We start from the raw sequence: 27,744 nt of genomic DNA, 5'->3' as shown, positions 1-27,744 counted from the left end.
TCATCCTGTAAGTTTAAAACGTATTGTTTTTTATTTAATTTTAATTAAATGCACCCCTCCCTCCCCGCGCGTAGGATTTGACTTTCCAAATTCACTGACAGGGTTTCCATTAGCGTTACAGCTGGCCAGTGAGGAAGAATGTGAGTGAGCACCCCTGATGGAGGGAGACCGAAGAAGGGTCTGAATGATGAGGGCAGCGCACGGGGGAAACAGGGGTGAGCGCCTGCAGAATACATAACACCCATGAAAAATACGCTCAGTGTGAGATTTTCGCAGCAGATGTACCGGCAGAAGCATTTTCAGGACTCTCACTGTAAACAGAAGAGAAGTGTCCGACGCGAGTTGAAAGTCCTCCCCTGACACTTGGGCAAGCTGACGAGGGAGATTTTGAAGTAAAATGGGAAAGTGTTATTTGCAAGTTAGCTAATTGATATTTCAGGAAGGGATTAGCTTAAATGTGAATTATATATACTTTGGTTAAAACGTCGAGCGCACGGTGTATATATATGCAGGTTGCTTTTCCTTCTCGCCCCCCAACAACCCCCCCTTTCATTGACAACTGCTCAGCCAAAGTGCCTCACTAGTGTCTGTAAAACAGGAAGTGCACATCTCAGGACTATGCCCACTTTAAGTAGTGCATCAGCCATCGAACCTAACTACCGCCACGACCCACCCCAGAGTGAAGTGTAATCCAAGAGCCGGTTCCAGACAGCACCGGGCATCGGGCAGCTGTCAGTGACACCCTCCCCGCCCCTGCACATGCCCTGACACTAGTCTGTAATGTCACGTGGCTTGTAATCAAAAGGAGCTGCATGCTTGTACCCTATGTGCTCCTTCGGCAGTGCCAATTCGCAGGGTTTCAAAACTCCAGGTGACAAGGCCCCCTTGTTTCTTGCCTATGTGCAGGCGCAGATGTATGCAATAGACCCAACTAAAGACTAGGGGCCTTATTTATGAAGGCCTTGCGCCGCCGGTGCGTCACTTTTTCCCATGTTAAAAGTGACGCAGCGGTGGCGCAAGTTCTTCATAAATAAGGCCCTAGGAATAAAATTAACTGCAGAAATAAGGTGTGTAACTTAATATACATGCGCTTGCAGACAAAGCTCCTTCAAAATAAATATTTACCCTGGCCACAGTAGTTTGCAGCCTCAGCACTCCCCGTACTACGACTCCCTCCCCCCCCCACCCCCCCCCCCCACCTCCCCCAAATCCTCTTTTGGCGCTTGCTCGCCACCGGTGACAGGACTCATCACAAACTTTTACGCCTCACCACTTTCAAATGTCACCAGCCACCACTGTGCCCAAGGAGTAGGCACCCTCTGGCTGTTCTTTGCCTCCCTCGCCAAGCTCCGTGGCATTCTGTATGGATAGCTCTCGGTTCCAGTCCAGCCTTCAGACACCGACCTCACTGTTGAGAAAGTGCAAATAACGAGAAAGGAGCAGCTGATACCAGTCAGCCTTGAACACCTCAGACAGACCAAGATAACCGCGCGCTGGAGCCAGTGACGGGAGGGGGCGTGCACGTGCAGTCAGTCAATGGGAAGGTGTCTGCACTGAACACAGGCTGCGGACATGCTCTGCCTGGGCACAGTCAGGGCTTTAAGTGGGCTGAGTCTGAGCACTGGCAGTTGTTTTTGAGGCCCACGAAACGGGTCTGATAAAAAAAAATGAAGAAAGTATTAACTTTACCAGCCGTGAAAATAGAGCCCGATAGAGACCCGTTTCGAGGGTCCCAAAAAAAAACTGCCGGTGCTCAGACCCGGACAGACCCGGCCCACTTAAAGCCCTGGACGAGGTTATAGATGCTCATTCGATGACAAGGGGTTATTTATAAAAACTATTCTTGATCCAGCCGCTAGATGGCAGGAGTATACTAAACATGTGATTTCAAATTATGAATGTTTCATACATTACATGCATCGGGAACGTCGCCCAAAGGCAACTGAGCACTTTACAGAAGACAACATTTCACGAGTCACATCGACCAGGCCGACACCAAGCACGGGCAGGGAGGGCAGAGACCCAGGACTCTTACTCAGCCCACCAGCAGGAGGCCCCGCACCAGTACACCACAGCCAGGCCATGGATGGCCCTTAGGGAAGGGGGAGGGGCTCCAACTGTGCCTATTGCAAGGAGACACTTTCTGCATGTTTTCCCTGCCATGCTGCTCATACAGAGCCACAAAGGGACGCCCATTGTCCCTGTCCCGCCGGTTACAGTCCCGGCAGTTTTATCACTTTATGATTATAAACAACTCTCGCCAGAGGCGCAACTAGAGCCAACTTTTGGGGGGAGGGGGGCTGACTCTTCCAGCAATAGGCAGGGTGGAGATGCAGGAGATCTAAGGAGGGGTGAAAACAATAAAGCCTCATTAAGCAAATGGGTTTTTAAAGACCTGTGAAGTACTCGGGTGGGGCTGTGTGTGTGCCCGGGAAGCTGTCTCAGCCGGGCTGACACACACGAGGGGGGTGGGGCTGAAGCCCTTTGATCCCAATGGGTGTTGCACGCCTGACTCGCACCTTTTAAAGAGGTGCCTGTAGGTGGCGGGAGGTTGGACCAGCAGCACAGGAGAGGTCCCATGAAGCAGTTCCTGAATCAGGGCCATCTATTAAGATGCAAACAGCCCTGAATGTGTCGCGTTTTATGCAAATTAGAGGAGGTTCCAACAATTCCCCTTTCTGCCTGGGGCCTGAAAATCTCAACGCCAGCCCTGGAAGCGACCCTTCAGAGTGATAATCCATCCAGAGATAAAACAGACTTTAAACGTCATAACGAAAGCCGCGCTTAATTTGAGCAGGGTGTGGCCCGACTGCACAGATTTTTCCTTATGATATAACAAGTGCATGAGAGGAAAAATAAGCAGGTAGCATGGACGGGGAACAAAAAGACGGCAAACCGGTCACTCACAAAAAGGAACCTGCACATGTGGGAAAATGGCAGGGAGTGTGTGGCGGTGTGGATTAAAGACTGCCTGCCTTGGTGTTCAGTCTGCGATAGTCAGCTTCTGAGCAGAGTTGTGAGCACCGGCACTCTGTATTTCACAAATTAAGCACTGAACTAAAGTATAGTTTAAAAAAACCTGCAACTGAAGAAGAATAGACATCCTAAACCTTTCGGTTAAGAAAGTTTTTTTTTAATCAGTCGTCAACAGCCATGGGAAGGTCACACCCTGACTTCAAACTAGCATCAGAACTAGTAATACTAAACAGCAATAGCAAACACCTGCAGTATCAGGCGTACAGCTTGTGATCAAAATCATAAGGCAGAAAGCGTGTTAACGCACCTCCACAGCCGAAGAGAGCGGTGAATAACTTGCAGTTCACAGATTTGAACCCTGATGGTCACTCACATTCAATCGTTCATTTTTCTGAGGTCATGAAAACCTGGCTTTCAACCTATACTAAACTTTCAGCTCATACATTGCTGCCATGTGTAACACAGAAGCAGTTCAATTCTCACAGGCACACTGCACAAACATCGTCTCCCGTGGGGACTGGGGAGTGCTGTGGTGAGCTGGAAGTCCTTCTGTCGGGTGTGCCACACGTGTGTGGAGGTTGTGCACGAACTTTGATTTAGTCCGCCTCCCTGTGCACGCGAGGCAGCCACAGATGCATGTGTGGTGCCTTTGATAAGGGTGGGCAGGGTCCTAGATTATAGATTCCGAGATTTCCCCCTCGCATCCCAATACACCAGGGGTAACGCAGGCCCATGCGGCTCCTGCGATGGAGTGTGGGGTACACCGTTCTGTGGGGCCTCATTTACCCCAAGGCCTATGTATGATAGGTGGGACACAGGATTTAGTTTCTGGGGGCCTCTGGACATTCTGTGGTGGGGGTCTCATTACTTTCTGTTACACCACTGCCCCGAAATTACTTTTATTGACATACTAGTAGCAAGGGTAGCTCTGGGTGTGCCTGCCCAGCTACACACGCCAGTGAGTGCCCAGATACATACAATGCCTGCCCAGCTGCACACTCTAATGCCTGCCCAGCTGCACATGCTAGTGCCTGCCCGGCTACACACGCTAGTGCCTGCCCGGCTACACATGCTAGTGCCTGTCCAGCTGCACACACTTTGCCTGCCCAGCTACACACGCTAGTGCCTGCCCAGGTACTCACACTAGTGCCTGCCCAGGTACTCACACTAGTGCCTGCCCAGCAACTCACACTAATGCCTGCCCAGCTGCACACACTTTGCCTGCCCAGCTACACATGCTAGTGCCTGTCCAGCTGCACACACTTTGCCTGCCCAGCTACACTCGCTAGTGCCTGCCCAGGTACTCACACTAGTGCCTGCCCAGCTACTCACACTAGTGCCTGCCCAGCTACACACACTAGTGCCTGCCCAGGTACTCACACTAGTGCCTGCCCAGCTACTCACACTAGTGCCTGCCCAATTCCACACGCTCATGTCTGTCCGGCTACACATGCTATTGCCTGCCCGGCTACACACGCTAGTGCCTGCCCGGCTACACACGCTAGTGCCTGCCTGGCTACACACGCTAGTGCCTGCCCGGCTGCAGAAGCTAGTGCCTGCCTGGCTGCACACACTAGTGCCTGCCCGGCTACACACGCTAGTGCCTGCCCGGCTACACACGCTAGTGCCTGCCCGGCTACACATGCTAGTGCCTGCCTGGCTACACACGCTAGTGCCTGCCCGGCTGCAGAAGCTAGTGCCTGCCCGGCTGCACATGCTAGTGCCTGCCCGGCTGCACACACAAGTGTCTGTCCAGCCTCACACTCTAATGCCTGACCAGCTACACACGCTAGTGCCTGCCCAGCTACACACGCTATTGCCTGCCCAGCTACACACGTGAGTGCCTGCCCAGCTACACACGTGAGTGCCTGCCCAGCTATATAAAGAATTCCAAAGCTGTTCTAGGTCACAAACAAACTGGGGGAGGTCCTCTGTCTACCAGCGCTCCTGGTCATTGTAGTGCACAGAGTGTTGTGCGGCAGTGCCCTGCCTTCTGTCACCCTACACTGGTGACACGTCAGGGCCCCTTTTTCCTAGCAAATCCTCCCGCGAAGATTTGAGCCCACACACTGCGTGCCCTTATCGAACCTAATCATAAAAGAATCCCATGCCGGAAAGGTGTCTAAGGTTGGCTTGTCTGGTTCACTGCTTAAAAAGCCCATTCTTCTAGTACCGACCGCATCAGCCGTTTCCTGGGCGTGCCACCTCTGCGCCCCGTCTCATTTCACCCCCACTGAGACCAGCCACATATCATCGCACGCTGACGCCCGAGATGCCAGGGATTCCGCGTCCATAGCCTCAAGGCTGTCTTCCTCAGCTCTGTTTTTGGTTACACCTTGGTCCACCGTCATTAACGTCAGAAAGCTGCGTCACCGAACATGTGGCCTGGAGGATAAATTACTGATATCAGATGCGGAGCCCGGGCTTCTGAAAGCTAACACCTGGCCAAATTCGCGTTGTGATTAAATCACATAGGCCCTCTTGCTTTAAAATGTAGTTTTAGATATCATTCAAGCTGTGCAGGGGACTTAGAACGTGTTTTATTGGAGCTTAACAAGAGTTCATGGGTTATTGGCAGCGCTGGAATCCTTTTTTTCATTTAAACGGGAGGCCAGCATGCGAAAATTATTGGCTTTCAGCCCAGTGGCATGGAAACATTAGCTGACTCAGAAGGGGCAAGCGCGCGAGGAAAGTTGGAGCCAGAACTTGGCCGGAAACTAGGAGAAGCTGACAGGGCAGTTTTCCCGCTCCCTGTAGCACCTCACACGGGCTCCGCGGCAGAGGCGAACTGCAAATCATTTACTCTGCTCACCATAGGGAAACGTTTGGAAAGATTATTTTTATGGAAAGAAATCGATTCGGAGTTAAGTTTCATCTCGCTGTCATAACAGTCCTGGAGATAATGGCCGTGTTGAGAGAGATTTAAAGCGTTGATAGAAGGCAGCCGTCTTCCATTTCAACCACATCTGAAAAGGGGGGGCCCTCGGCCCCCCCGCACGCATGGCGGCGCGGCGACCGCCTCACCCCCTCTCCCCTCGGGTCCTTCGACGGTGGGGGCGTGCCCTGGGGGCGCGGCCCACCGCCGATTGGCCGGCGCCCCTCCTGACCCGGAATCAATGGACTGGTTCCGGGTCGGGGGGGGCGGGCGTGAGGAGGGGCCACCCGGCCCCTCGGGAATAAGAGGTAGGGAGCGCCCAGGAGACTCCCTTGTCCCTGGACGCTCCCTCACGGAACGTTGTGCCCCGCGTTCGGGGCTTCTTTGTTTGCTAATTTTCCCGCTTTTTATATTTCAGGTAGAGCCAGCTTTCGTGGAGATCGACATCGCTCTGGGATCGGCTTGGGACGCGAGGCAGCCGTGTTGGAGACTTTCCCCTGTTGTTTTCTTGCAGGGTTACAGGATTTCCTAGGACGTGGATCTCGCGCCGGGGGACGGAGGCTGAAGCCGCTTGCTGATCGTCGGCGCCGGGGGACGGAGGCTGAAGCCGCTGGCTGATCGTCGGTTTTTCGCTTTGGCGCCCGCGTCGCCAGTATTTCAGAGAGCGGGGAACAAGTGAGTGTTAGGAGAGCGGAGCGAGAACAAGGGTGAGGCTCGGTCAGGTACCGGGTGCGGGCGGTTTGGGTAACGCGGGCTAAGGGGCTCGAGAACAGCTGCCAGCAGAGTAAGTGGCTCACTGTGTATGTGCAGGGGCTTTGAGAGAGTTTTAAGGCTTTCTGAAACAAAGGTCGGCTACATCAGCCTGTGTTGGGGTGTATAATTCGGGTGCATTTCGGAATTTAGCGATTTAGACGCTCTACCCCGCCGCATGTGATCTTTACACGGGTCCACGCTTGATTCTTTATTCTTGTCTCCACCCTAGACTCGGCAAGTTGTGGTTGGGCCGGTCTTTTACTCGAACAGCAGGTAACGAGACAGGGCCAACACGTGGAGAGGAGACCAGTGGAGGAACTGCGCAGTGGTTTATAAAAAAGCGAAAGCTTTCTATTGATCATATGATTTGATGCTTGTTGGATGGTAGCTGTGGGTTACAAAGGGTGCATTGAATTTTGTAATTTGTGGGTTAGGTTTGGTGCACATTGTTGAGGGGAGGCCCACATCGGGATGTTTCACTGCTGAAAGGTATTAACTACTAAATGTATTGCTTTCAAGAGACAAACAAGGTGGCATTTTATTAAAAGTTTTCACTGTTGAAGTTTGGTGTTCTAAAACGTTTTCTTGCTTTATTACACGGGATTAATACCTGTTTTCAATTCCAGGCAACCTTAACTACATTATTGGCACGTTTCACTCGCAGACAGGGCACACGACGTGGCGAAGGCTGTGATCGCAGATCATCACCGCCGGCGAATGCACGGGACTGGTCGGTAAGAGGGGTACGGGGGGCTAGCATTCATTGCTCCAGGTGGCCGCCGGGTGGGTCTACATTAGGTTTACTCACCCCCTTACATAAGCGGACAAGCCGCTAGTGTTGCGGTCGCCGTTGCATGGTGCTGAAAGCCCCCTGGTGACCCTCCATCTGAAAGGTACACACAGTTGACCTGTTGGGAATTAAGTAGGCAGCGGGTGTTTTTGTTTGTAAGGTTAAGCATCATGCCAGGTCCAAGGGGTGGAAAAAGGGGGTCCAACATGGAGGCTATGATGCGGGCTATGATGCGGGAGATGAGCGACATTAAACAACAGCTAGGACAAATTAAGGAGCGGGAAGCCCGGTTGGAGGATAGAGATGGCGAGGCACCAGGCCCGTCCGGGAGACCAGTCCGCAAGAGGGTGGCACCAGTGCCAAGAGGTGAATTTGTCACCCCACAAGGGAAACCTAGGTCCAAAAGACCCAAGGAGGCGGTACCTACCCCAGTCCCAGGGGATGCGTTACCCGCCGCACCGCCCGCGGTGGTCCCACCCCCGCAGGTGCCTACACCCATTGCCCCTGTGGTGCCGGTGCCGACAGGTCAACCAGTAGACGCTGGGGCTGCTTCCGCACCGGTGCCCGCAATCCCGGGGACAGGCGGGCCACACCCGATACCCGCTCTGCCAGCGGTGCCAGGACCAATGGGCATAACCCCAGTGGTACCTGTTGTCCCGGGGGGTAACGTAGATTCAATGCCACCCGAATTCTTATCTCACTTGACAGCCATGATGCCATGGCTCCAAAAAGGAGGAGCCTTCCCGAATTCAGCAGACTATGCGGCAGAGGCGGCAAGGTTCATGGAAAAAATCAGATCGGCACCGATCGCAGACAGTGTTGCATTGCCAATTTCTTCTCCCCTTGCAGGTTCAAGTGTTCCCCAGCTGGACGGAGTACAAGGGCAGCCGCCCCCGGTGCCCGCACTTGGTAAGGAAGTGGCATTGCCGCTCTTGGGGGACGGCGTAGTACCTTCCAGGAGCGAAAATCTAGCTCAACATGTGTCTTTAGCTGTCAAAGAAATGATTTGGGCTGATAAATACGTGTACATTTATTCTTTATTATTGGATAATAGGGAAATGGAGCAAGCAAAAGCACTGAAAGAGTGGATGCTCCCGAGTGAATGGAGGGCACAGTGTACTAGATTCAGGGTCGAAGAAAATCTCAATAATTGGATGCAAGCATGGGCCGTTTTCACTGCAGTTAAGGCTGAGCGTCCTCCAGATCTGCAGGCTGCATTGGCCTGCTATTCGAGCAGGATTGTGGGGTGGAGTCAACAGTATTCTGGGGAAGCATGGAAGGGTTATGATGTGAATTTTAGGAAGGCGTTGGAATTCAATAGAGCATTACCATGGGACACGGTAGACTCCATGGCCTGGCATAAACAGTTCTCTGACACTGCACCTCCCCCTCAGTTCGGTGCGGGCAGGGTGTTCACTAGACCACAGCAGCCCTTTCGGCCCCCCCAAACGAGTGAAGTGCCTGGGAAATTTAGGGCAGGTGGGCCAGAAAAGAAAGGGGTGTGCTGGGATTTTAATAAGCGTACCTGCACAAGGGCCGCGTGTAAGTTTAGGCATGCATGTGCCTCCTGTGGGCACCCCTCTCACCCAGAATCTACCTGTAGGTCCAAGCAAGGTAACACGGGACAGAGGGGCAGGGGAAGGCCACTATAAGTCAGACACGGCACGCCCCCCCACTCCAGTGGATGTGGTGGCAATGATTCCATTCTTGAACAGATACCCTGACCACAAAGCGGCCACCCTACTTCAGGAAGGTTTTTCCAAAGGTTTTAGGATCCCGGCCGGGGGATACACAGGCAGTGCGCACTGTAGGAATCAATTATCAGTCACACACAATCCAGCTGTTGTGGCCGCCAAAATTGACAAGGAGCTTTCCTTAGGCAGGATATCTGGCCCTTTTTCTACAGTGCCAGTACACAATTTTGTGTGTTCCCCACTGGGAGTTGTCCCCAAGAAAGAGACGGGGCAATTCAGATTGATTCATAACCTATCAGCGCCAAAGGGGGCCTCCCTGAATGATGCCATTGACGAAGGTATCTGTAGTGTTAAGTACGCCTCTTTTGATCAGGCTGTGACCTTATTACAGGCCACTGGGCCCGGGGCGCTGATGGCGAAATCAGACATAGAGTCCGCCTTCCGCCTCCTCCCAGTCCACCCGGCAGACCAACATCTTTTAGGTTTCACCTTTAGGGATAGGTTTTACATGGACAAATGCATGCCCATGGGTTGTTCTATTTCTTGCGCCTACTTTGAGATGTTTAGTTCATTTCTTGAATGGGCCATGAGACAGGTGACAGGCCATCAAAGGGTCATGCATTACTTAGATGATTTCCTCTTTCTCGGTACAGCGGGTTCTCAGGAGTGCGCACTAGCATTGCAGGAATTTTGCGTGCTCATGCGGGCTTTTGGGGTCCCGCTTGCTCCTGGGAAGACAGTGGGGCCGACCACCTGCTTGGAATTTCTGGGCATTGAGATTGACTCATTTGAGAAATGTTTTAGACTACCTGAGGACAAGGTGCGCAAATTCAAAACGTCGCTACAGTTATGCCTCCGGAAGGAGAAGGTCACTTTGCAGCAATTACAGGAGGTGGTAGGGCAACTGAATTTCGCACTAAGAATCATCCCAATGGCTCGCCCCTTCTCTCGCTCCATCGCGCACGCGATGCAGGGGCTGAGGGAAAAGCACCACCGCACGCGCCTATCGGCTGAAATTCGCCAGGATATGCTTATTTGGATGGCATTCCTGGAGGATTTTAACGGTAGGGTGGTCTGGCCCGGCCCGCTCACTACATCAGCGGAGTTAGGACTATGGACCGATGCGGCCGGTAGTGTGGGCTTTGGTGCCATCCTAGGGAATAGGTGGGTCGCTCAACAATGGCCAGAGGAATGGAACACATGGGGTTTGCTCGGCAACATTGGCTTCTTGGAGCTTTTTCCAATATGGGTGGCACTGATGGTTTGGCCCGAACACCTATGTAACCAATCAGTGGTGTTTTGGTCAGATAACATGACAGTGGTGGAGTGTATCAATCAGCAGGGGGCGCGGTGTCCTTTCATACTTCGTCTGATCAAAGAAATTGTTCTGCGTTGCCTTAAACTGAATGCCACTTTTAGAGCCAAACATGTCCCTGGTGTTTTAAACAATGCTGCTGACGCCCTTTCTCGCTTCAAAATGCAGGTTTTCAGGGAGCATCTCCCCACAGCAGACCCCTCGCCAGCACACTTCCCAGCAGTACTTTGGCAGATTGGTGCCCCAGATTACAAGACCTCGTGGTCGCTAGCCTAGCCCCCAGGACCAAGACGGCTTACGAAGGGGCGTTTCTGTCTTATTGTTCCTTTTTGGGGCCTAAGTGGGAAGTGCTTTGGGCAAAGGAGGATGGGTTTGCAGCCTATTTAGAATGGATGCACAAAGAGGGGCGCTCGGTAGCAGCGGCAACTAGACATAGGGCAGCAGTGTCATTCTTTGCTCAAGCTAGGGGCTTTCGGGATCCCACCAATACCTTTATGATACGCAAGGCTTTAAGGGGATGGCGCCGTATTCAAGGACACCAGAAGGATAAAAGGAAGCCCATGGGGTTGGCCCGGCTAACAGCCTTACTGGGCAAGCTGGAGATGGTGTGTAACTCAGAGTGGGAAGTGCTTCTTTTTAGGGCGGCATTCTCCCTGGCATTTTATGGGGCACTGAGAATTAGTGAACTTGTGGCAGGATCTAAGGCTGACATACTAGGCGGCTTGCAGAAGGCTGGGGTGACGATAAGGGGTGACACCATGTGGGTCATTATCCAGAAATCAAAGACCGATCAAGAAGCTAGGGGTCACACCATAGTTCTGCAACGGGCCCCCGCCAACCCGTGCTGCCCGGTGAGGCACGTGGAATCACTCTTGGGATTATTGGTCGGTTCAGTAGGCAGGGCGTTGCTCTGTCACGCCGACGGGAGCCCCTTGACCAGGTATCAATTCAGGAGAGTGTTCGAAATAGGGGTTACAAAAGCGGGTCTTGATCCTAGAGATTTTGGATCTCATTCTTTCAGGATTGGGGCAGCAACTGAGGCGGTGGCGGGGGGCCTCCCAGTGGAAAGAGTGAAGACAATTGGGAGGTGGTCGTCAGACTGCTATAAACGTTATGTTCGGATTGACATGCTATGATTACCTGTCACTCACGCTTGGTCTCTTTTCCGCTCTCTTACAGTTTCTCAGACCTGTTACGCAGGGGAGGAATTTGTCGTCGGGCACCGCCAATATTCATCGGCACGGAGCGGCGACCAGGAAACAACAAAGAACAATGTCTGGATTGTTGGTCATTCATATGTTAAGCGAGCGGAAGGTGTTTTCCTGTCAGGTGACAAGAAGGAAAGGGCGGCACAACTAGGGTTGAATATCACATTCTTTGGTAGAGGAGGGTTGTGTCTTCACGAGTTTAGGGGATTCTTCCAAGGGCTGTTAGCACGCCAGCGGGCTCCACCGTCAGTGGTGATACTTCACCTTGGGGAGAACGATTTGGCAACACTGGGCAGGCGCACCTTGATTGAGGAGATTATCTCAACAGCGGGTTGGATAGCTAGGACCTGCCCCGGGTGCACACTAGTATGGTCACAACTAATACCTCGACTTCAGTGGCGGGGGGGCGATTCAGTCAGGGCGTTGAATCACTCGGTAAAGAGGATCAACACACGGCTGGATAGGTTGTTCCGAACCCCCGTGTTACAGTCAATACCTCATGGGTGCATCTGGGGTCAAAAGTATTATTTGAAAGACGGGGTTCATCTGACAGAAGAGGGTAATGTCCTATGGGCTGACAATATCTGGGCTTGGCTGGAGGGCTGGGGTAGGAGGATGTGTCCTTAGATAGGGGCTAGAGGGGGAGGCCAGATCGTCGGTTAACAATACTGGCCTGTGGCGGTAAGGTCATTATCGGTGAGCACATATTTGAGGTCTGAGGGGGCGGGCATCATCCTATGGAGGTTCCCGCCCAGGGGGAGGAGCCTGCGGGCCACTCCCAGTACTCCAGGGGCAAGGTAATATGCAAAGGAGCGCGGGTAGGAGTAGTTCACGCTTTCCTTAGGCTGGTAGCCACCCCGTGCGCGTGGACTCATGACGCCACCGGCGCAGAGTAAGGGCCCTCCTTTAGTGGGTAAATGGAGTTTGGGGCGTAGACCGGGCAATTCCCGGGGTAACACTGCGCATGCGCACTTCTAAGGGGAGGCGCAGCTTGTAAGACCTGACACCGGTAGTGACCCTGCCATATGGCCAGAAATGTACAAAAATCAAGATAGGATGTTTAGTTAAGCTAGGAACAATTTGTATTAGAGTTTTGTTAAGGTCAGGCTCTCAAACTTGTTGATAACGATTGTATAACTGAATGTCCTGCTGATTTTTGTATTTCATTGTTGATTATGCAATTAAAACCCTTTTTAATTTCATACTTTAATAAATACGGCCGGGCGACTAGCGCCCGCCTTCCAAAGAGTAAACACGTCTCGTGTCCACGTTCCTTGGTGTTGGGTGCCGGATTGGGGGGGGGGCGGCAGCTAGTCGCTGACCATGCTTGCCTCTGCAGGACGCAGATTTTTCTGCCTTGAAATTGATAAAGGAGCGTTAAAGTGTACATTGCAAAGTTGTGCTGACATTTTATTGACTAGGCCGATTAATCAAGCCATAGGAATGGTGCCTTCATAATCTTAAGGCTTTAAAAATAAAATATAAATCTCACTCAGAGTCTTTGAATTGTTTATAGAAATGAAAGAAATACTCGGCTGTGCTCATAATTGTGCTTAAAGAGGTACCAATGAGTTTGGGCAGTCAGTGAACGCCACAGAATGAACTTCACACATTCTCTCGGCAGCTGAACATTCATTATTGCAATTCCTGCTACCCCTCTGCAACGTTTCAGACTATTCAAACTCCACAACAAATTTTTGTTGTAAACTCCTCAGCTCTACGTAGCTTTGCAGCCAGTTTTATGCAATATAGATTGAATTACGTATATACCCTTAATGTCCAGAGATTGTCGGTAGAAGCTAACCAGCTCTACTCAAACGCATCCCTGAATTCAAGTATAAAGTTGACTGTTAACGTGATTTTGGGGCTTGTTTTCGCCAAACCGATTTGTTGCTTCATGCCATACACTTTTACGCAATAAAGAAACTGTTTCAGGAGGGAAGCTCTAAAAAAGCATTGTAGACAAAAGTTAAAAGTTCAGTGCATCAGTGTCTTCTCTATCAAGGCTGACGTAGAAGTTAGTGAACAGGGGCTGAAAGTACCCATTGACCAGAAGGAGGCTCATCATGGGTACCTCCCAGTCGACTGTCCCGTTCTGTGCCCGTTACGTCGACTGTCCTGTTCTGTGCTCTGGTGGAGATAGCCCTTTGCTGATAACCAATGCTCATAACTGGCACCTTGGTGGAGCAGGTGATGAATGAATGCCTTGGTGTGCCCAAGCAAGGCTGGCGGCAGGAAGGTGTATAGCATGTGCTTCACACTCCTCCAGAGACCGCGTTGGACATTTTCTAGCCGCGATGAATGAAGATTCACAATGCTGATGAACCAGGACGTAAGAGCCCCTCTCAGATCCAAAGTGCCTGGGCTAGTCTCTGAGTAACAAGGGTTGACAGCTTTTACAAATTAGAATGCCTTTACTAACTTATCCCTGGGGTCACAGTCTCAAGCGTGGCCTCTTTGGGATCTTGCTCCCTACACCTAACCCATCCACCCAATGAAGTACTCCCCACATCAAGGGTTCAGTCTGGTCTTATTAGCTGTTTCTCCTGATCCAGCGCCATGGCAACCTACATGGAGCACGCTCATTACCATCTGATTGATGTTTCTACTGTGTCACTTTCATTAACCATGAGGTACCCTGCAAAGCTCCCTTCTCCTGTGATGCTGTCACACCTTCACTGAGTGCCAAAGCCCCATAAACCGGCGCCCTGTCTCCACTTTGTCTATCTGGATCTTCCTTATCTTGTAGGATATCTGTAAGGGAACTCTGTTGCTGCGGTTTTCTTTAAGAAACGTCAACAACTGTACATCTGCAGGTGCTCCACATTCTAACACTCTTTGTCGTTCCTGTGCTTTTGCTGTCACTACTCCACCTGAATTGAATACAGCTGGTACTTCTCTACTAAGACATCGCGAGATTCCCCAAAGCGGAACAGCCAGAATCCAGCTTCTTAACCAGATTCGGATTCTGCCTTTGGGGAGTACTCTAATGTGGTGGTCCGAAACAACTATCCCACCTAAATTAGGTTATTCGACATCCTCCGGGATGACCCTAAGTTTGACCAGCTTTAATTTAGGCAATCCATTTCTATCCCAAAAAAATTATTGCATTGCTTCCTAATGAGACATTCATAGATCTTCCATTCATATTTATGGCAATGTCTTCAACATATGGCAGAAAACTAAATCTGCCACTAAGGTGGCAGAGAAGGGTGTCCTTAGGTGCTGGATGCTGGCACATAGGTCTGTGTTCATGGTTTCCACACTCTGACAAAGTTATGTATTGTTTGTTACAGCAGCCCTAATTTGGGGTACTTGTCTAAAGTCTGCCTCAGAACCTAGGAGGAAGAATATAAGATGCTTTCCCTTGTGTGAATGGGTTTTCATCAAAATGCTTCCCTTCACCTTAGGTGTGCAATGCGATTGTAGGTGGCTTAAATTTTCAGATATTAAATGTCAGGGAGAAGTTCAGGGAAGAGCTTTAAACTGCCTCACAGAGATAAAATGCTGAAGGATGCAAAAAGTATGGCAGTGTTTATCATTAGTTACTCCTATGCGTGAGTAGGTACATGCGCAAGAGATACTGTCCTCAGAGCTATGATGAAGCAGCTAGTTTGGATTTTCTCGTCTTTAAATTAGGAAATTTAAGATAAACTCTTGGATGTTGGCAGAACAATTTATTTCTGCATGTGGGCTACCAGTTTGAGGGCTTTGCGAAGATGTAAAGGTTTCCCCTCCACAACCTTGAAAATATTTTTAAACATTTTGTGACCTGCACGAAGTTTGTGAGGTTTATAAGGTGAACCCTTTACTAAAGGTATGTTTCTGATGGATACTTCTAACGGTGGATTCCTCACCTATTGAATATCGTATGGCTCTTCGGTAACCTCATACAAGCGCAAACATGACTGAGCAGAATGCATTTTGACCCCACTCTGTGCAGATTTCGAGCTCTCCTGCCACCTTTTTGGTTTTCAAACAACTGTAAAGAAGGTAACCAGAAAGTGTTTTAGGAAAGCTGTCTCCTAGGTAAATTACAGTATTCAAGTCGTGCCGCGATTGCAAGAAGCAGATGGTCATTATGGATCCGCATGATGTGTGCCTGTGGTGGTGCTTTGACACTAGTCACAATCTGAAGAAGTGCCCTCCCACACCTGAAGGACATCAGAGAGCAGGAAGCAAAGCTCTTTGTCGCAGAGCATAAAAAGTGGTCCCGTTCATAAAAGTGGTCTCGCTCCAAGTTGCAGGGGCCGTTTCCTAGACCTGTACCATACGTTGGTCACTTGCAAAGTGCAGTTCCCACTCAGTCTTCAGGTAAGTCAAAAACACTCCATAGTGCAAGAAATCAGGGCGGTATTCAACCCCATCCTGTCAATCTAAACCTGGCAATGAATCGCATGGGTGAAACGTGAATGGTCCTTCACTTCAAGCCACTTCTGACACTGATCTGGTTCCCCAAATAGTCCCGAATGGCTGGGGCTGTCATTAAACCAGCAGCAAGTTATGGCCTTCAAGATTTTCCTAATGCTGTTGGTGTGCCTTCAGGCCCCACTGAGTCACAGGACCATTGAGTTGGACTTCCTCTGGCAGCTTCATGCCCAAACTGACCCATCAGGACCCGTTCCCTGCCTGTAGCAAAGCTCATCCAGCCTTTCTTCCTTCTTGGCTTCAAGGTCCACGTAATTTCCTTCTTTGCCAAAACTGATCCTGACTCCACCCTTAATGGATAGGATCCTGATGCCAGTCTTCAACACTTGGCTGTGCCAAGACTTAGTCGAAATAACTGAGTGCAAGCCAGTGATTATGCAGCCCGATCCTCAGCATCTCCTTGAGCCAGTACTAACAGAGGTTGTAGGAAATATTTGGCTCTGACATTTGATGCCATCCAGTGCATACCAAATGCCCCTCTTCACACTGATTATGGTGATGAGTAGGCAGACAATCTGCTCCCCCCTCACTACTCTGATGAAGGGCTGTACCTAGACTTGCAGAATGTCAGTGAGCCACATATATCTTGAAAGACAGAGCTGGACTCACAACTTGGTCCACCAACAAAAGAAAGTTTTTCTTTGGATAAGGTAGCGTGAAGAGCAGCAAAAGCTAAATTTGCAATTTTCTGCACTTGAAAGCAAATCCAGTTTACTGACTAGAATTTTCCAACCAAGTCCAATTTCTTCAAAGCCGTTGTAACCATTTATCAAGGCTGTGACAGACTCTCTCATGGCCACTTGTTCTAAGCAGCGCATCCCACTGACCCCCATTCAGTTGACCTGTGGCCAAGCAACATAAACCATCCCCTTGGGAAACTGAGATTTTAACAAAATAACCTATCCCTGAAATCCTTCTAGTACAAGCGTCTATAAGTTAAGACAATCAAAACACCTTCTCTTCAAACTCCCCAGGTAGTGATTTTGGAACGTATCAAAGCCTTTGGTAAGAAAATGTTTTTCCATAGTTAGCATAGCTCTACGTTCTTTGAATGTGTGTGTCATCTGGGCAGGTAGATCCATGCCTTACAGGACGTGGCCAGAGAGATCCTGCCATAGTATCGCTGGTCTAAATGATCCAAGACTGTCTGAGTGTGTGTTACGGCTCAGACTGGAAACACCCATTGTATAGGCCAAGCTAATAACACCCGCATAGTTAGTGCTCAGAAGGCATGGCAAGATGCGTTCAAATGGGTCTTCATGGGATGTTTGGGTGTCCTTCGTTGACACACCCTTAAACAGATTTAGACAGTTCAGAGAGAGGGCTGTTTTGGTGGTCAAGCGATTTAAAGTTTTTCATGCCACTGCACGATTGTTGGGTTATTGTCTGCAGCCGACAATTCCATCAGCAGTTCAGGAAATTTAGGGGCCATTCCATAAGCCTAGTTTACCAGCAACATGAACCCTCCCAGCCAGTGCAGCAGCAAATGCAGCCCCTTCGGAGCAGAGCACATGGTGGTGTCCAAGGCTGTTTACTCCAATAGCGACAGCAATAGCCATTTCTAGTTTCCCTTGCAGTCACACAACTAGGTGATAGGTGGCAGAATATGACATTTCCTTCCCAGTTGGAATTATGTCATATCATATCAATGGATTTTACCGTCATTCAGAGGGGCTACACCCTACCTTTTGTTTCATCTCTACTTCTTATTCCCCCCACAACAGAGTGAGGTCCAGCAGACCACACCTTGATATTGATGCAAGAAGTCAAACTCCTTATGGGCAAAGGTGCTATCAAGTGAATGCTGATCTCTGAGGGGGCGAGAAGTGCTATCCATGCTACTTCCTCCTGTCAAAGAAGGACAGGGGCCTCAGGCCTATACTGGATCTCCGCCCATTGGAATATTTACTTGGAAATACAAGTCCTGGGTGTTCCTGAACTTGCGAGAAGCATATTCTCATAAACCCATCCTGCAGCCCCCCAGACCAAAGTTACGGTTCACGGTGGGGTCAGAGCACTTACAGTTTGCTGTGCTGCCCTTCAGCCTATGGGTATTCCTGAAAGTAATGGCGGTGGTCACAGCTTATTTTAGGAAGTTGGGGTACTTGCAACCCCTTACCTCAACAACGGGTAAGCTGTTATCTCCTTGGGGTTTTCCAAAAAGATGAAGTCCCACAAGTGCTCTCTGCAAAGGATTCACTTCATAGGGACTGTTCTGGAAATAGTAGTGCTCAGGCCAATTGCAACAAGTCTGGGACAATCTTGATATGATTCTGACATTTTGGGCTCACCCCTGGATCTCTGAGTATGATTCTGAGACTTCTTGGGTTCCTGGTTTCGTGAAGCCTCCTTGACCCCTACACAGATAGCACATGTGGAACCTACAGTAGAACTTAAAGATTTAAAGGGCCTAGCACCAGAGTAGAAATTAAGTCTCCTTCCAGATCTCGATCTCTCTCTCTCTCTCTCTCTCTCTCTCTCTCTCTCTCTCTCTCTCTCTCTCTCTCACACACACATGTGGCAGCCCCCTCTCCGTTCTACTATGGATGTCACTAGGTTGGGGAGACTACTTGGGGAGGCCTCACATTTCCAGTAAAAACCTACTCCACATCAATGTTTGGGAGATTTGGATGATCCACTAGGCCCTGAAAGCCTGACTAGGGGCTGTCAAGGGTAGGGTGGTATTGATCCTCATGGACAACAAGACTGCCATGTGGTACTGCAACAAGCATGGCAGTGCAGGGTGCCAAATTCTGTGCCCTGTGCCTCAGGGGGTTACTGTGCCAGCTGAGGATCCTTCTGGTAGCCACCCACCTGAAGAGGTCCCTGAACTCAGAGCTACCAAGCTGACCAGACTTTGGTTGGTGGACCATGAGTGGGATCTCCATTCAGAGGTGACAGAGGGCATTTTCGATCTCTGGGGCATGCCCTGGCTACATCGGTTTGACATACGTGGAAAGAGATGCACTCCTCGTCCTCCTTGTTTTAATCCTTCTTTTAATCCTTCTTTTACCATTGTGATTTTGACAGCGTGCAAAAACCCCTTCGCGCTTCATCCCAATGCGCTGCAACGTGACATCTCTACAAAGGGAACCTCATTTAAAGATTCCATCGGGCTGCACTGCCACACATTAGTTTTGAATCAAATGAATCAAATAATTCTGCTTTACTCTCATTTTTCATCATATTTAACCGTTTTTTAATCCATTACTTTTTCTTCATGTTCAATTCATTTTACTCATGTCTATTTAAGACGCCTTCGAGAACATTCAATGTCAAAGCTCCAGTGCATTGGAGTCTCCACCAGATAGGGGATTAGGAGATGCATTCATATGCAATAGGACATGGGTCTCCTGCATGCATTCCCATTGCTTTCTCCCCTGCCTCGAGTTCTGAGGAAAGCTAGGACAGGCTGGGCAAAAAGCATCTTAATAGGCCCTCACTCGGCCAAGAGTGTGTGGTACACATAGCTTCAAAGCCAGAACATGTCTTCTCAGATTTTGCTACCACTTTTGGAGGACCTTGTGTCTCTGCAACATAGGAGGTTCTGCATTCAAATCTCTATAATCTAAACCACCATATGTCAGTTGAATTCATTTGAGTTATCGCCCAAGGCGGTGGATGCAATTCTTGCAACCATACAGCCATCCACGAAATCCATCTATGCTGGAAGCTCGCCACCTTGTGTGTGATTTGGCATCTCGATCCTCTGTTATCCAAACTTTCACATGTGTTGTTTTTAATTTTGTCATTGTCCAACAAGGTCTTGCGGTGAGCAAAGTTAAGAGTTTCTTGCTGATCCTTTCTTCTTTAATATGTTTGCCTGATCAACTGTCTCTTTTTTTATTCTCCTGTTTAGATGTGTTTTCTGGAGGCTCAAACTCATATGTTTCCTCTAAAGCCATTCATCTTACCTCAATGGAATCTAAATCTGGTTCTGACGTTCCTTACATGCCCACCATTCTAGCTTCTGCACAGTTGCTCACCACAATCTCTGACAACTAAGACAGTATGTCTTATCAACATCACTTCTACACGATACATGAGTACACTAGGAACTCCTGGTGTAACCTCCTTACACCACCTTCTGTCCTGAAAAATTGGTGCTGAGAACTCAGAATGCCATCCTGCCAAAGGTGGTATTGACATTTGGTGTTTGCGGCTGATCACTCTGTTGGCATTTCTTGCTCTGCATACGAGATAGTTTCAAGGCACACATCTGGTACATGCACAGGTAGCAAGCCTCTTTGAAGTCCCTGATTCTAGTTCTTACTCTCGCGGTCCCCGTACATAGAACAGGCACTTTTCTGCCAAAACTCATCATCTAAGTATTTAGGCCCAGATGTAGGTAAATCTGATTTACCGACTCTAGAATACCGAATTTTACCGATTCGGTATTCTAGATTCGGTAAATCAGATGTAGGTAAAAATTCGGTAATTTTTACCGAATCTGTATGATTCGGTAATTACCGAATCAGTATTTACCGATTCGGTAATTGCCATTGATTCCTATATAGGAATCAATGTCAATTACCGAATCGGTAAATACCGATTCGGTAAAATTACCGATTTTGCAAGGGTGACAGGGTGTCACTTTGACACCCTGTTGCACCCCTGATTTTGGCTTGTGTGCCATGTGACACACATGCATGCCCTTAGGGCATGTATGTGTGCCACATGGCACAGGTGTACATGCACAGATGTGCATGTACACAGGTATTCGTTATTTACCATGCAATAGAATTACATGGTAAATAACGAATCGGTAATGGCCTGTGGCACTGTTTTCAGTGCCACCTACATCTGGATTTACCGATTCGGTAAATTTACCGATTCGGTATTCTACAGAATCGGTAAATTTACCGAATCGGTAAATATACCGATTCTGTATATTTTAATGCCCCTACATCTCCATTAGCAAATACCGGTCGGTATTTGCCGACCTACATCTGGCCTTTAGATGGGACCCCCGCTTTACGCGTCTATCATAAACAAATGATTGGCCCACGTGTTAGGGGAACACGGGCCTCCTCTGATACGTTGTAGTAAGCATGCAATAATAACGCCTTTTTCTACATCTGTTTTTTGCCACGCTTCATTTCATGTACTTCATATAAGCCTGCATGATCAGCACATTTTTATTGTATTTGAGAACGATCAATCATGTGCTAAAAACAACGCTCTCCTGTCCTGGCTTACAATTAAAAACAATATTTTACCGCCATCCTTGTACTGTCCAGCGACCAGAACTGACATTGTCTAAAATACAGTAAATCATTTTCATTTCGATAATCTTGCAATATCTCTATGCTTTTAATGGTTTGAATGATACACTGAAGTTTAGAGAGAGGACGATTTTTAGCATGTTGCTCGGATTCACTCTTTGTGGTTTTTGGTAAAGGAATAGTGTTGACCTCTATAAGTGAGTGATGCAGTATTTATTTTGAAGGCATCAGAAAGAAATGATTGAGCGCCTGGTTTTCCCAGGGTGACTTTGCAAGGCTCCTCAGGCTGCACGCTGGTGCTGAGGGCTTCTGTTCTTCTTTGAAAACATCTCGATGAAAGGTATTATTTTAAATTGGCATACTTGGCATGGTTTTTCTGAAGGTGGTTTTGATAGTTATAGCGATTTTGTTAGTACTAGAAGAGAGTTGATTGAGGATTTATTTAGCGCAGTGAATTAAAAAGTTCACGTTTGAAGATCACCGTAAAAGGCACATTTATCTGGTACATTCAATGGCACTGAAATTGTCACTCCATGAATATGTGAGACAACCAAACAGGCGATGGGTGGAATGCTTGGATTAATATCAGTTTATGGACTGACCTTATGCAGATCAGCCTTCATTTTGTTCCAATAGGAAAATTCCAAACCAAACTGCCCGGCCAGGTTCACTCTGAATGAAACACGAATAACCCATACTATTTTCATCCTAGTTGGCCTTCATCAAGGAGGCGCAGCTCGAGCCCCGTGGCACAGCAAGCAGGAGACCTGCATCTGGGAAGCTCGTTCAAATTTAGGGCATCTCACTGAGAAAAGCGAACAAGCATTTATCAAAGCCAATAGGTCTCACCTATTGCGAGATTTTTTGGCTTTGGCAATGTGTTTTAGCCATGTTGTACACAAGTGTGGTTGCTGTTCAGCATGGCTAAAGTTAGTGTCATGGGGTGGGGTGGGATAGATTTAGGTGGGGTAGATTAGGGTAGAGTGGAATGGGCTATATTGAGGGAGAGTGGAGTGGGGTATATTGGCTTAAAGTGGAGTGGGGTAGAATAGAGTCTGGTAGATTGGAGTAGATTGGAGTGGGGTAGATTGAAGTGGTGGGAGTTTGGTAGATTAGAGTGGTAGATTGGAGTGGGTAGATTGGGGTAGATTAGAGTTGGGTAGATTGGAGAAGAGTGGACATGGGTGGACTGGAGTAGATTCGAGAGGAGTTGGGTAGATTGGAGTGAAGTGGTGGGGAGTGGGGTAGATTGGGTGGATTATAGTCAGAAAGAATGGAATGGTGTGGGGTAGATTGGAGTGTTTGGAGTGGGTTTTATCGAGGTAGATTAGAGTGGAGGGGAAGTGAGGTAATTTGAGTGGTGTGGGGTAGATTGAGATGGGGTGAGATAGATTGGAGTGAGGTAGAGTGGGGTTGAGTGGGGTGTAGTGGATTAGAATGGGATAGATTGGAGTAGGGTAGATTAGAGTGGAGGATTGGGGTGTAGTGAAGTAAATTGGGGCGGAGTAGGGTGGAGTGGGGCAGATTAGAGTGGGATAGATTGAAGTGGAGTAGGGTAGATTGTAATGGAGATGATTGGAGTGGAGTTGGATAGAGTGGTGTGGGGTAGATTGTGTGGAGTAGACTGGATGTGGTAGATTGGTTAGGGTGGGATAGATGGAAGTGGAGTAGATTGGGGTAGACTGGAGTGGGCAGATTGGATGGGGTAGTTTGGAGTAGGGTAGTTTGGGGTGGAGTTGGTTAGGGTAGATTGGAATTGGTTAGATTGGGCTGGAGTGGGGTGGGTTTGAGTGGCATGTGGTAGTATGGAGTGAAGTGGAGTGGAGTAGATTGGGTAGAAGAGAATGGAATGGAGTGAATTGGGGTAAAGTGGCCGATATTGGGTGGATTGGAGTATGTAGATTGGGGTAGAGTGGAGTGAGGTTGGATAGATTTAAGTGGAGTCGAGATTTGAGTGGAGGCAGACTGATTGGGGAGGAGTTTCGTGGGGTAGATTATGGTGGAGTAGTTGAATTCGCAAAGGCTAGATTGGTGTGGGGTAAATTGGAGTGGGATAGATTCAAGAGGGATGATTGGAGTGGAGTGAGGTGAAGTAGGGTATATTGGGATAGAGTTGAGCAGATTGAAGTGGGGTAGATAGAGGTAGTTTAGAGTGGGGTAGATTGGGGTGGGATACATTGGGGAGGGGTAGGCTATAGTGGGGTGGAGTGGGTTAGACTTGAGTGGAGTGGGGTAGATTTGAGTGGAGTGTGACACATTGGAGTGAAGTGGGGTAGGTTTGGGTAGAGTGGAGTGCAGTGTAATAGAGTGTTGTGGGGTAGATTAGAGTGGAGTGTGGTAGATAGTGTGGTAGATTGGAGTGGGGTACATTGGAGTGTGGTAGATTGTGGTGGAGTGGAGTAGATTGGAGTGGAGAGGAGTTGGATAGATTGCATTAAAGTTTGGAGTGGAGTGGGGTACATTGGAATAGAGTGGGCTAAATTGGACTGGGTTGTATTGGAGTGAAGTGGTGTAGATTGGAGTGGAGTCGGTTACATTGGGGTAAATTGGAGTGGGGTGTGGTAGGCAAGTGTAGATCAGAGCAGAGTGGGCTAGATTTGAGGGGGGGGGTGTGGTAGATTAGGCTGGAGGGGGTGCGGTTGATTGGGTTAGATTGAGGAGAGTGGGGTAGACTAGATTGGAGTTGAGTGGGATAGTGTGGTGGGTTTGGATAGATTGGGTTACAATGGGGTAGATTGGGGTGGGGTGGAGTGGGTGAATTGGGGTGGCATAGATTGGATCATAGTGGAGTGGATTGGGGTACATTGGAGTGGAGTGGATGAGATTGGGTTAGAGTTGGGTATATTGAAGTGGGGTAGATTGGAGTGGGGTGGGGTGGAGTAGATTGGGGTGAGATGCAGTGGGGTAAATTAGGGTGGGTTAGATCGGAGTGCAGTGGAATACATTGGAATTAAGTAGATTGGGGTAGATTGTAGTGGAATGGAGTTGGGTGGGGTAGATTAGTTTACATTGAAGTGGAATGGGATAGATTGAAGTGGAGTAGGGTAGTTTGGAGTGAAGTAGAGTGGAGTGGGGAGAGGCTGTGGAGTGGAGGAGCATGAAGTGGAGTGGCGTGTTGTGTCATGGAGTGAGTAGCATAGATTGGAACAGCGTGGAGTGTTGCAGAGGGTCTTAGAGTGGAGTAGAATGGAGGGAGGTGGCATAGAGTGGAAGGGTATAGAGTGTAGTGAAATGGCGTAGTGTGGGGTATGCATGATGTGGTAGTGCACTGCCATTACAGACAATGCATTTTCACTTGAAATGACTATTACATTTGCACAGAAATACGGTTTACTGCACACAAACAATATTGTTTGCAAGTGTCATCACCTAGAGTATTGATGTGTTTTGATCGTATTTAAATATTTGTTTCCACCACCCTTCAAAATTACAAAAAGATTGGGCTTTGTTTGTACTAATTCTGAAATATTCTGAAACCTCAGCACAGTTCATTTTTTTGTTGTGTGCATGAAAAAAAACATCGTACATCCTCTCCTCTTACATGGATACTTAGCAGGATTGTCACTTAAATTCTCTCACTTTTAAGTCAGAGAAAGAAAGGTTATCACCAAGCTGCCTCAGAAGAGAGATCTTGACATTTGACCTCTGTCTTTTAAATGCACAGCAAATGTGACAAGATATGAAAAACATTTAAATGCATGTTTACAGAAAACGAGTTTGATGAAGAATACAGTAAACAATATCTAAAGCAAAGAAAGCCAGCAAATAGAAAGCTAGAAAATGTGAGTTATAAACCACAAAGCCAATAGTAAGCAATGAGCAGAATACATTCCTAGGTCAACTTGCTGAAAGTCCCCAAGATGTCTTTGTTAAACGTGACAGCTTCACTGTCTGGTAGGCTATGACCAAAAAAACAACAATAGGGTGCCTACACTTGGTTTCCTTGTTGGCTGTGCAACAGGACTCAAGCTGCTAAACTGTTCTGGAAGAAAACACTTATTTACTTCACTTGCTGCAAAACTGAAAGCTTCTTATGTACTCTATTAAAATGTAACAGCAGAATACAAGTAGTCTGTTTATTAAAACACTGTGTATAATTCGGGAAGGTACATCACAGCTCCTTAATTTGTATACAGATAAGATAGGCTGAAAAGCGTATTTTATTATTTGCATTTAAAACATTAATGAGAATATCTCTCCATAAGTCGATTTGTGTAGTAAACAATGGCTATAGAGGTTTGTTTCTGTAAAAGGGCAATAGATGTCTTTGTAATCTAGTTGATTATTCGCTTATAAAAAGTGTTAAAAATGGATGTATATTACAATTTTTTGGGGACTCATTTACACTCCTGCTGGTATAATGTGTGATACTTGGGTTACCTAAACGATCTTATGTATCATTGTATGGCGAGTATTGCTGGAATTTCTGCATTACCTCTAGGAAATGTTTTGAAGTCTTGTTGGCATTACGAGCCCCCTAGATTTTTTATGTGGTTCCTTAGTCCCCTGTAGTTACCAGGTGCCAGCAGAAATACCCGGGATTATGAGATGAACCCTGAGAGTCCCCTGAGACTTGAGGAATATTCAACAGAATTTAAAATATTGGACCGAATTATCTAGGTTATTTTCCATTTCCTCTTGAAGTTTTAACTAGAAAATGACTACTTTAGTTACTGATGTGCTTGTGAGTTTGTAGGAACAGCTGTAATTAAGTATATCAAATTTACTTTTTTTAATGCAAAGAGTATTCAATGAAGAATAGTAATAATTGATTTTTTTCTCCTTTATGTACTTGCAGAAATTTCCCCCCTTGTAAAAGAAGAACCTTCTCCTATTTCTAAGATGAGGCCAGTCACGGCCAGCATCACCACAATGCCGGTAAGCACAGTGGTAACTAGGCCACCACCGCGGGTCCAGATGGCGCCTCCGTTGACCTCTCCTTCGACACTGGAGTCTACAAGCAATCTCTCGCTTAGCCTGGAAAACCAAATAGAAGCTTTCTTGGATGGAACTCTGCCTTCAAGGAATGACGTTCCTCATATGACGAGTAACGCCGAAGTCCAAGAATCGTTTTCTCTGATAGAGGACCTTCAGAATGAGCTGCTCGATCACTCTGCGTTGCTGGACCACTCTCATTCACCAATGGAAACATCAGACCAACCTTTTGTAGTGAATGGATCATGTTTATCCCTTGACTTACCTGACGCGAACCTGGACAATATGGAGTGGTTGGACATAACCATGCCCAATTCGGCATCTGGTCTCACTCCCTTAAGTGCAACTGTTCCAAGCATGTTTTCCACAGATTTTTTGGATTCGCAGGACTTGCAACTACATTGGGACTAAACATTGATTGGATCTCTGGAGTCTTTTGCGAAAATTAAATGCCCTTACAAGGTATGTTTTAGGTTGGGTCAGTTATTTGGAACTGCTGATCCAAACTACTGAGTGATCAGTACTAAGACTCTGCGGATGTTCCCATGTTGATTGCAAAGTATACCGTTGTCTTTCCTGAGACACAGGTTAACGCATGAATGCATTCAAAAGCCAAATAAATGACTGCCATATTGGGAAAATGGCAGGCATGTTAAAAATGAGTGCTTGACTATAGAACATATACATTTACTGCGATAAGGGAACAAAGTATATAGTCCGGAATGACTTTAAACTGATTCTAGATGAGAATTGTAACCATCTGACCAGTAGAAGCGAAGCCTCGGTGTGAGGTGCTCTAACATAACTGCACTCGATTGTTCCTGTGAAGAGCCTGAGCCAAGGCTTATTTATGAAGCTGACGGCAACTCCTAGCACTGGCGGGTTCAGTGAATTTCCACTGACAACAGGATTTCTTTTTTTATGTGTTATGTTCAACACAATCTTGTCTATAAAGTATGTCCTTTTGATATTGTGAGTATTTCAATATTCTTTAAAAAAAATGAAAAAAATAATTTTAAATTGTACAGCAGTGTCTTGCGCTTCTTCTGAATCAGTTGGCATACAGCTGCCATATGAGAAGACGACTCTTGTTGGATGAAGACATTGATGATTCGGAAGTAGCACATTGGATTATATACGGTGTAAATATATTTTAATGTGTATATCAAGCATTTCATAATGTTACACGGTTTATAGTAAGTGTAATTTGTATATAGGTTTGCATTAATCAGCCTAGTTTAGTAGAGCATCTTAAGAGTGGGTGCAGTCTTTAATCATGGATAAATTATTACAATGGTTCAAATGACAACTGGGATATAGTCAGAAATTGATGCAAACTTGTGTCTAGAAGTAATGGAAGCATTTCAGATGTGGTCTTATAGGCGAGTTAAAAGCTAAGATACTATGGCATGTTCACAAAGGCCATGGTGCACAATGCACATGCCCTGTTTTCACGAGCACTAAGTGGAAAGCGCTTGTGCTCCTCTGACCGATCTTACTTGCATAACTAAGTATTGTGCATGAACCCAAAATATACTTATATAT

The 27,744-nt window shown here is 47.8% G+C and overlaps 1 protein-coding gene across 2 annotated transcripts in view; it reads left to right on the top strand.

Annotated features, from left to right (window-relative positions):
- The window catches only part of MRTFB (myocardin related transcription factor B), a 304,268-nt gene extending 277,104 nt beyond the window's left edge, over positions 1 to 27,164 (top strand). For both annotated transcript variants that reach the window (XM_078663095.1, XM_078663094.1), the window contains one exon: positions 26,063 to 27,164. In XM_078663095.1, coding sequence (XP_078519221.1) covers positions 26,063 to 26,610 — 548 coding nt within the window. In that variant the 3' untranslated portion in view covers positions 26,611 to 27,164. The remainder of the gene's footprint in view (positions 1 to 26,062) is intronic.
- Positions 27,165 to 27,744: the final 580 nt, after the last annotated feature.

The sequence above is a fragment of the Lissotriton helveticus genome, chromosome 10, assembly GCF_964261635.1.
Source record: "Lissotriton helveticus chromosome 10, aLisHel1.1, whole genome shotgun sequence".
NCBI lineage: Eukaryota > Metazoa > Chordata > Amphibia > Caudata > Salamandridae > Lissotriton > Lissotriton helveticus.
Note: the sequence above shows the minus strand (reverse complement) of the source record. Positions and strands in the feature narration are given on the sequence as shown.